Consider the following 10,157-nt stretch of genomic DNA (forward strand, 5'->3'; position numbering starts at 1 on the left):
TGCTCCGGTTGCTAGATTGGACACAATCCGAACCTTAATAGCTCTTGCTGCACAAAAGGGTTGGAAGCTATTCCAACTAGATGTCAAGTCAGCATTCTTAAATGGAAGGCTGCAAGAAGAAGTGTATGTTGAGCAACCTGAGGGATTTGTGGTTCAAGGCAAAGAAGACAGAGTCTATAGGCTGCACAAGGCTCTCTATGGGTTAAAACAGGCACCTAGGGCCTGGTATGGAGAAATAGACAGCTATTTTGCAGAATGTGGGTTTGAGAAAAGCTTGAGTGAAGCTACTCTCTATACCAAGAAAAGGGGAGAAAACAATATACTAATCGTATCCATCTATGTGGATGATATAGTATACACATGAGACAATCAAGAGATGTTAGATGAATTCAAGAAAGATATGAAAGAGAAGTATGAGATGACAGACTTGGGCCTACTTCACCACTTTCTTGGAATGGGAGTGATCCAAACCGAAACTAGCATCTTTATTCATCAAAGGAAGTATGCCTCTTCCTTGTTGGATAAGTTTGGATTGAAAGAATGCAAATCGGTTTCCATTCCACTTGTGGCTACTGAGAAGCTAAGCAAGGAGGATGGGAGTGGAGCAGCTAGTGAAGAACAATATAGAAAAATTGTGGGCAGTTTGCTATATCTAACTGCTACCAGACCAGATGTGATGTATGCTGCCAGCCTGCTAGCTAGATATACGCACAATCCCACAAACAAGCACTATGGAACAGCTAAGAGGGTGCTTAGATACATTAAAGGGACATTAGACTATGGTTTGATGTATGAGAAGGGCAAGAGGGCTGTTTTAATTGGGTATTGTGATAGTGATTGGGGAGGTTCACTTGAAGATAGCAAAAGCACATCCGGCTATGCTTTTTCTTTTGGCAGTGGAGTTTTTTCATGGGCTTCTGTTAAGCAGAATTGTGTTGCACTCTCAACTACTGAAGCTAAATATGTAAGTGCATCTAAAGCCACAACTCAAGCTATATGGCTCAGATTTGTTTTGGAAGATTTTGGTGAGCTACAAACAGAAGAAACTACCCTAAACTGTGATAACACTTCTGCTATTTCAATCACAAAGAATTCGGTGTTTCATCAGAGGACAAAACACATTGACAGGAGATATCACTTCATCAAGGATGCTCTGCAGCAGGGTGTTATTGATCTGGTATATTGTCCTACCAAAGATCAAGTGGCAGACATATTTACCAAAGCTGTGCCCAAGGACAGATTCAACTATCTCAGAGATAAGCTTGGAGTTATATCAGCTCAAAGCTTAAAGGGGAGTGTTAATGTATAAGCATTGAGCTAATTGGTAGTTAGAATAAGTAAGCCCTGTTTTAATTGGATGTTATCAGTTTGTCCTAGAAGATGACAAGTGTAAGGCTGAGATGGCCTAATGGTCAAGAGCACAGTGCTTGTTGCATGTTCAATATACTGAAATATACAAAAAAAGCCTCTCTCTGACTTAGAGAGCTGTGCTGAGCAATTTTGCAGATTCCTTCTCTGCCTATTCTTCTTCATTTTCTTAGTCTGATAACACTATCTATTCTAACAGTTAAGTTGGAGACGGTAGGTGTTGGACCAATCAGTAGCGGACAACTCGTCCGTCTGTTTCAAGTCTTAAAAATTTATTTTGCTAAGCATCTCCCTTTGGTGTAAAGAAGGAAATTAAAGAGCATGTGGAAGTAATTGATTTTTGAATTTTTGGTACCTGGATTCCGGACTCTCATCTCTCAATTTCTGATATAACATGCACCCTGTTATTTATTTAGGCTGTTATGAAGGACTTGGAAGATGCACAGTTGCAGATAGATGAAGCTATTGCAGTTGCTTTGAAAGAAAGCAAGCCTGTTTACATCAGCATAAGCTGTAACTTACCAGCCATTCCTCATCCATCCTTTCCTCAAGAGCCTGCTCCATTCTTCTTAACTCCCAAGTAATTTTTCTGACTTCTTTAGACAGTAAATTATTCAAGGTATTCAAATACTAAATATTAATACTTTAACCTATCATTATTGTTTTTCTTTTCTTTTTTCAGACTGACTAACCAAGTGTTGGAAATTTGGCTCACATTAAGGTTGCAAGTGAAAGAGGCAGCGACCGGTCGCAATGTTTGGGCGACCGGTCGTTTTGAAGCAGATTCGAGGTCTGGAGAAGAAGTTGGAAAACGAGGCAGGCGACCGGTCGCAAGGTGCAAGCGACCGGTCGTTTTCTGGCAGAGTGCAAAGAGACTGGTCGCCATACGTGATGTGTCGTTTTTCCATGCATTTTTTCAAGGTGCCTTTCACATGTGCTTGTTCCCTACCTAACTCCAAGTGCCTCCAAAGAGTTTTATGGGTTCTAGGAAGTTGGGCAACGTGCCTTAGAAGCTGGAACACCATTTAAATGTTGTTTGTTGTCTTGTACCAAAGGGTTTTCTAGGTGGGAGACAATGGGACAAAAGGTGCATGCTTTATGGCTTGTTTTCTGATTTGCCTAACCTTGTGTTTAGGTGGGTAGCTGAAAGCAAGAACGTGAAGGAGTAATTGCAGCCCTCTACTAAGTCCAAAGATCTGCCTACAAAAGAAAAGAAGATGCAAGACAACTGTGTGGGTGTGGTTAATCTCAAGGAGTGGTCAAGTAGCTGGGAGTTATTGTGTCCAAGAGGTTGAACTTACCAAGGGAGGAAGAGAGACAGAGGGCAATCAGTTCAAGAGAGAGCTGAGTTGAGTCTTGAGTAGTCTAGACACCAAACAAGGGAAACACCAAGTGTGAGAGAGTGTTCACAAGTGCATCAAAGTGTTGAGCAAGGGGTGAGGGAGAAAAGAGAGCTTGGGAGAGAATAGAGTTCTAAGGGGGTTTCTTTGTAAACTAAAGTTGTAACTTATTCTTTCATTAGTGAATTTCTCAAGGGGATCACCAAGAGGATGTAGGCAATTGCTGAACCTCTATAAATTCTTGTGTCACTTTGTGCTTGGTTGGTTTCTCAAGTGTGTGTGTGTGTGATTCATCAATCCTTGTGTGTGTCACAAAGTCCATCAACAACAAGATCATTAGGGGAGTGAGTGAAAGTGTTTGTCCATTTTCACAACACCAAGAAAGCCTGGAGATTGCAGTGGAGGCAACAGCAAACTACTTGAACAAGGCTGTGAAACCAGTTATTGTTTCGGGGCCTCTTCTTAGAGCTGCAAAGGCCTGTAATTCCCTTATTGAGTTGGGAGATGCTTGTGGTTATGCCATGGCGGTCATGCCCTCAGCAAAAGGCCTTATACCAAAGAACCATCCAAATTTCATTGGGACTTACTGGGGTGTAGTAAGCACCCCTTTCTGCGCAGAAGTTGTCGAATCAGCTGACGCTTACCTCTTTGCCAGAGCTATATTTGACGAACTAACCACTGTCGGGTACTCACTTCATGTCAAAATGCAGAAGGCGGTAATCATACAGCCTCAGAGTGTAGTTATTGCAAATGGACCAAGATTTGGGGGCATTCAAATGAGGGACTTTCTCAAAGCACTTGCAAGGCAGCTCGAGTACAATTCAACTGCTTACAAGAACTACAGCCGGATACATGTCTCAGAGGGCCTTCCTTCTCAATGTGATCCCAAGGAGAATCTGAAAGTCAGCATTCTTTTCAAAAACATACAAAACATGTTGTCAAGTAACACCGCGGTGATTGCAGAAGCAGGAGACTCTTGGTTTAATTGCCAGAAGCTGAAACTCCCACAAGGATGCACGTAAGCAAATTGAATATACATTGACTAGTTCTGCAATTAATTTAGAATATATAATGTGGAGATTGAAAATGGATCTGCAGTTATGAGTGTCAAATAAATTATGGATCAATCGGTTGGTCAGTTGGTGCAACTCTAGGATATGCACAGGCTGCACCTAATAAGAGACTAATTAGTTGTATTGGTGATGGGAGCTTCCAGGTATAATTATTCTAACTTGAAGGTTTTCTTTAATTTTCAATAGAGCCCTTCTGTTTCTCTTCACTTCGTTACTAAACTAGATGCCATTGTACTCAAGCACATTATATATCTTACAGATGACAGCACAAGATGTGTCGACTATGCTGCGATGTGGACAACGAAATATCATATTTTTACTTAACAATGGCGGATACACGACAGAAGAAAAGTTCCATTTCGGGCCTTACAACATAATCAAGAACTGGAACTACACTGCCTTGGTTGATGCTATTCACAATGGGGAAGGCAAGTGCTGGACCACCAAGGTGAGCCATGATCTGATAACTGCATTTTCTTAATTAAGTACTACGTACTCAACTGGTAAATAGAAACCATATCCGAAGCAAACGTTAAATTTCCTCGATTTATATTCTTTTAATTTTTAGTTCATTTTGTTTGTAGGTTCATTGTGAGGAGGAGCTTGTTGAAGCAATTAAGACGGCGACTGAGGATAAGGAGGAATGCTTGTGTTTCATAGAGGTTGTTTTACACATGGATGACACAAGCAAGGAGCTAATTCAGTTTGCATGTAGAATAGCTGCCAGAGGCCGCCCACCAAAACCATGATTAAATTAACCTGCAACTAAAACTACTTCAAAACAAAACTTTCTTTTTCCCCCCTTGAAGAATTAAACTAAATAACCCGATGTCATCGGTTCATTAATGATGATGCCCTGTGCTCTCTGACAAACATCTTCAAATCTTTTAAGATGGATTAATTTCTAGCAGCATGTAACATGATATATATATATATATATATATATATATATGTGTGTGTGTGTGTGTGTGTGTGTGTGTGTGTATGTGTGTTAGAAGCTATGTATGTTATAAATCTTAGTTGGTAGGTATTACCAGGAATATGCAATTTGCTTGCAATTGCAACCAAGGGAAATTTAAGGGGTCTGATGGTATGCAGGGTGGCCTTTCCAAATATCTATGGTCTTTTTCTGCATATAATTGCCCTCTTCCAAGTTCTAACTACAGATCTAGACTAGTGCTTGGAAGTACTGTAGGCAGATAAGTGTAGGCCTGGCCTATGTGAAGGAGAGGAGGATTGTGGTTAAAATACAGGGAAGGAAGCAAACAAAAGGCCATAAAAACAGACAAGTTATAGCTCAATTGTGTGCACAAGGTATAACAAGTGTTGAAGTTCATAACCTATATGACCTAATTATCTGTTTGCTTAAACATTTGGTTTTTAAAATTTTCAATTGATAACTGGTACCGTCTTCTTAAACATGTTCTTCGAAACCATACCATTCCAGAGTAAAGGAATGGGTCAACAATGAAGAGATGCAATGAGATTGTGGAAATCAGAGAAGGGGTATGCCATCAACAAATAAATTCACACCCCCTTTTTTGTAACCAAAAAAAAAATTCACACCCAGGTCTTGAGTGTTTTCTCTTTCTTCTTTTTTGATCTTTTGAGGAGGGAAAACTGAACTTGAAACATCTTCCAACATTTTGGAAGGGAAACACTACCACTAGACCAACAAATAGTTGATTTCGCAATGTTTTATAAGTACAAAATGTGAGAATGTGAAGGTAAAGAGTCCCACATTGGAAAGTTAAGAAACCTAGCAAGGGCTTATAAGGAGTTGGGCTACTCCCCTCATTGCCAATTGGTTTTGGGGTGGAACCTCAACTTCCTTCATGGTATCAGAGCAGTTTAGCCCACGTGTGAAAGCCCAATGGTCACACGTGCTCCACGTCACCCAATATGAGTTGTCCACGTGATAGGCTTGAAAATTCGCCACACGTGCGGGGGTGTGTGAGAATGTGAAGGTAAAGAGTCCTGGTTTTGGGGTGGAACCTCAACTTCCTTCACAAAAAACATTTTCTGTTAAAAGTAAGTGACTTGATGAACTAGCTAAATTTCTCTTAATTTACTACATTTTGTTGGATTCGGTCTAGTTTGGGCCATTTTGGGCCTTTTGCTTTTCTTTCCAGTTCTAAACTAATCTTATAACCATTTGGTTGGGGAAAAAAATTTCAATTTCGGATTTTCCTATCTTAGAAAAACCCCTGTATTTGTCATGCCCCAAGATTTATAAGCTAACAAATAGCGACAACCACCACAGCAAATTTGAAAGGCACTAAATTATGCTTAGAGCCAAAGTCTCTTCACACCTAATTACCCGCCAAATCATTTTTGAAAAAAGCCACACACACCTCAATCCCCACAACCCAAATCAATACCCCTCTCTCTCCCAAAAGCTCTTATACCTCCTGAAACAATGTGTATCCACCAAAGAGTTGAAACAAATTCACACCCAAATGCTCATAAACTCCATACATAAACCCAACTTCCTCCTCCCCAAAATCATTGACCTCAAAGACTTCTCCTATGCCTCCATGCTCTTCTCCCACATCCCGGAACCCAACGACTACGCTTTCAACGTCATGATCCGTGGCCTTACCACCACATGGCATAAATACCAACTTTCTCTGGAATTCTATTACCAAATGAAGTCTTTGTGTCTGATGCCCAATAATTTTACGTACCCTTTCGTGTTCATTGCGTGCGCGAATTTGGTTGAGTTGAATCATGGGCGTGCAGCCCATTCGTCGGTGTTTAAGACTGGATTGGATAAGGATGGACATGTGACTCACTCTTTGATTACCATGTATGCTAGGTGTGGTAAATTGGGTTTTGCACGGAAGGTGTTTGATGAAATTTATCAAAGGGACTTGGTTTCGTGGAATTCGATGATTTCCGGGTATTCCAAAATGGGGTATGCGGGTGATGCTGTGCGGTTGTTTCGAGAAATGAGGGATTCGGGGTTTGAGCCTGATGAAATGAGCTTGGTGAGCATTCTTGGAGCGTGCGGGGACCTGGGTGATTTGAGTTTGGGGAGGTGGGTGGAGAGTTTTGTTGTTGAGAATAAGTTGGAGCTGAATTCATATGTTGGGTCTGCATTGATTGGTATGTATGGAAAGTGTGGTGATTTGTCCTCGGCGAGGAGGGTCTTTGATAGTATGAAGAAAAAGGATCGAGTCACCTGGAATGCCATGATAACAGGGCAAGTAACTTTCCCTTGTGTACAATCTTGTTTATATTTACTGTTTACATTCCCTTGCTGCAGGCCTGCAAATTCAATTTGTGGATATGATGGGGTCAGAGCGCACAGGGGAGAATCATGCTATCTGTGTTAAATAATTTGAATGTTAAGTTTTGATGGTTAAAAATTAAAAAGGGAATATAACATTTTGCAGATTGAACAAGGCTGAGGTTTGGAAGTCAACTGGGTTGTAATAATGTTCAGGGTATAAAGAGACTAGGGTTATGTAAAGTTGAGAATTTGACTCTAAATATTAGAAAGGAATGTGGTATCTGAAAACGAAATGTAGCAGCATTGGGATTTTATGCAAGGAAGAAAGAGAAAATAGAACCTTTCAGCGCCTCACACCTAGATACCTTACACCTAGGGCTAGGTTATATCAGGCACTTACTAGATCATGAACCATGAGTATTGCCCTCGTATTTTGATATTTGGGAAATGTCTTTAGATTATCGTATCATGGAAATTCAAGGAATAAAGACAGAAGGATATTTTCGTTAAATGAAACTAGTACTTACATTTGGTTGTGTCATTAGTTTGGAACAAATTGTGGTAGATTGATTTGGGAACACTTGCTTCTACTTATTTTTCATGGAAAAATTAACTATATAAGGGTTTTGAGGTTCCTTCTGGTTGAAAATTTTCTTCCACGGGAATGCAGCTTTTGAGAAGGTGGCTGGGCTCCTTTTGAAAACTGTTATCACTTACCAGCATTTTGGTTTAATGATAAACACAATAGTAACGACAATTATATTCATGATGGTGTTCAATTTGGTACTGCATATGCCCACCTTTCGCAGTACTTTAATAATCCCATTTATCAAAATATGTCTGCAGTGTACTTTTATTGCTTACAAAAGTTTCTTATGCATCTTTTAAACCGTTGACTCTCGAGCCTGGTCAATATTCCCCTTACAGCAACTGGTTAAAGTTAAGCTGTGGTCATTAGATTCTATGGGATGAATTGGATAAGAATGTCCAGTTAATTAACCAACCATTGTATTAATATTTGTATGAATTATCTTCTAGTACATATCTGGAAAGTATAAATCAAGTGTCCTAACTATATGTATTAATTGAGTTTGATGGTATGTTTATCATCATTTTATATACATGACAGGTATGCTCAAAATGGAATGTCCGATGAAGCAATGGTGCTTTTTGATGACATGAAAGAGAGAGGTGTTAATCCTGATGAAATTACTTTGGTTGGAATGTTGTCTGCATGTGCCTCGATCGGTGCCCTAGATTTGGGGAGATGGATTGACAAATATGCATCCGAAAGGGGCATACAACAGGACATTTATGTTGGCACTGCATTAATTGACATGTATGCTAAGTGTGGGAGTTTAGCCAATGCACTAAGAGTTTTTGAAGACATGCCCCAGAAAAATGAGGTCTCGTGGAATGCCATGATATCTGCCCTTGCTTTCCATGGGAGAGCACATGAAGCAATATCCCTATTCAAGAGCATGACAGAAGGTGCTGGGGCTACTCGGCCAAATGACATCACATTTGTGGGAGTGCTTTCTGCATGTGTACATGTTGGATTAGTGGATGAGGGCCGTCAATTGTTTAATTTGATGAGCTCGTCATTTGGTCTTGTCCCGAAAGTAGAGCATTACTCTTGCCTGGTTGACCTTTTGTCACGTGCAGGACTTGTACATGAAGCTTGGGACTTCATTAAGAAAATGCCTGAAAAACCAGATGAAGTCGTACTGGGGGCATTGCTTGGCGCCTGTAAGAAATGTAAAAATGTAGATGTCACTAAGCAGGTAGTGCAGCTGCTTCTCGAATTAGAGCCTTCAAACTCTGGAAACTATGTTATCTCATCAAAGATATATGCGAATTTAAAAATGTGGGATGAGTCAGCAAAGATGAGAGTGTTGATGAAACAGAGGGGTGTCAGCAAGACTCCTGGTTGTAGCTGGATTGGGAATGAGCATCAACTTCATGAGTTTCACTCGGGTGATGGCTCAATAGAAATTCTTCATTTACTTAAGTTATTATATGAGGATCTGAAGAATGAAGGTTACATTCCAAACATTAATTCTGTCTAGAGAAACACGGTTCAAACACTTTCTATGCATCTGGATCTTCTCAACCAAACGACAAGGTTAAAATATGAGTTGCCCGCCAGGTTGGTGAATTCAAGCAACGTTTATCTGTCTTCTGGAAATTTTAGCGACATTTTTAAGGTGTAAAATTTGTCCGATGTCTGGTCTGCAATATATTTTTATTCAAGAATAATTCACTGATTTGTTGTACTGCTTTAACAGGAAGAATTAGGTTTAGCATTACATATGAGGGTTATTAAAACCCTTTTTCTATCACACAGTTGCCCATTATGTTTTGGTTGTTAACTTTCAGCTTAGACATACGGAGAAATGGATATGCTTACTGCAGCTATGGAAGATGGAATGAGACAGGCAATGCGGCATTGCATTTAAAGCTCTAAAGGTGAGAAATGATGCAGTCATTTTTTTGGAGATCTTTATTTCATGTTCCTTTACCTCTTAGTTATGGAACCTTTGTTTAATACTTGCAGGTTACGTTTCCAGAATCGTTATTCTTCCCTCACATATACTGTAGTTTAATAGGCCATGACTGACCTAAAATGATGGTTGGTCGCAGAAATCAGCAATTGGTTGACTAGGATTTACAGGTCACTGCCCTGCAGCATTTGTACAGAGCTCTCTAAACAGATGTAATGCATGATTAAATTTCGTATTCTCATTAAATAGAAGAGGCACAAGGGAATCTTTCGAGTTTTGACGAAGCTAGCGCGGATTGACACGATCAAAACCCTAAGCTTCGTCCTTTGAATCGTAGTCATGGAGGCAGATGTCGACTGCTTGAACTTAGAACCGCACTACATTTGCACCTGGGTTCTCTTTTTGCATTTACTTACCTATTCTTTCTGTATTTTCAACCCTTGATTTACACTACATTGATTCATATTATCAACCCTTGATTAGTTTCTCAAGTCTATTTCTGCATACATAATCTCATAAATCAGAAACTTCAATTCTTGAATCCCTAAATCTCAATTCTTGACTCTCAAATGGGTGTGAGGACAGACAATGTGCTCGCAGGCTGAAAGTCTAGATATCACTACACACCCCACTCATG

At 40.0% G+C, this 10,157-nt stretch overlaps 2 protein-coding genes across 3 annotated transcripts; both read left to right on the top strand.

Moving 5' to 3' along the window:
• Positions 1-376: 376 nt before the first annotated feature.
• LOC110758412 (pyruvate decarboxylase 2-like) lies at positions 377-4,691 on the top strand. Its single transcript, XM_088253629.1, has 6 exons — positions 377-1,303; positions 1,785-1,881; positions 3,108-3,726; positions 3,807-3,924; positions 4,041-4,229; positions 4,366-4,691. Exons 1-6 carry the CDS (start codon positions 377-379, stop codon positions 4,528-4,530), a joined length of 2,115 nt encoding a protein of 704 aa, XP_088109755.1. The 3' UTR covers positions 4,531-4,691.
• A 1,294-nt stretch (positions 4,692-5,985) lies between these two features.
• Positions 5,986-10,011, top strand: LOC110758342 (Pentatricopeptide repeat (PPR-like) superfamily protein). Of its 2 annotated transcripts, none has more exons than XM_021960174.2 (4): positions 5,986-6,986; positions 8,146-9,223; positions 9,396-9,485; positions 9,574-10,011. In XM_021960174.2, exons 1-2 carry the CDS (start codon positions 6,067-6,069, stop codon positions 9,083-9,085), a joined length of 1,860 nt encoding a protein of 619 aa, XP_021815866.1. In that variant the 5' UTR covers positions 5,986-6,066; the 3' UTR covers positions 9,086-9,223; positions 9,396-9,485; positions 9,574-10,011. The 2 variants fall into 2 exon arrangements, with proteins under 2 accessions (XP_021815866.1, XP_021815865.1); XM_021960173.2 differs by having other exon boundaries at positions 8,146-9,165.
• The last annotated feature ends 146 nt before the right edge of the window (positions 10,012-10,157 follow it).

The sequence above is a fragment of the Prunus avium genome, chromosome 1 (assembly GCF_965620075.1).
Source record: "Prunus avium chromosome 1, drPruAviu1.hap1.1, whole genome shotgun sequence".
In the NCBI taxonomy this organism is placed as follows: Eukaryota; Viridiplantae; Streptophyta; class Magnoliopsida; order Rosales; family Rosaceae; genus Prunus; species Prunus avium.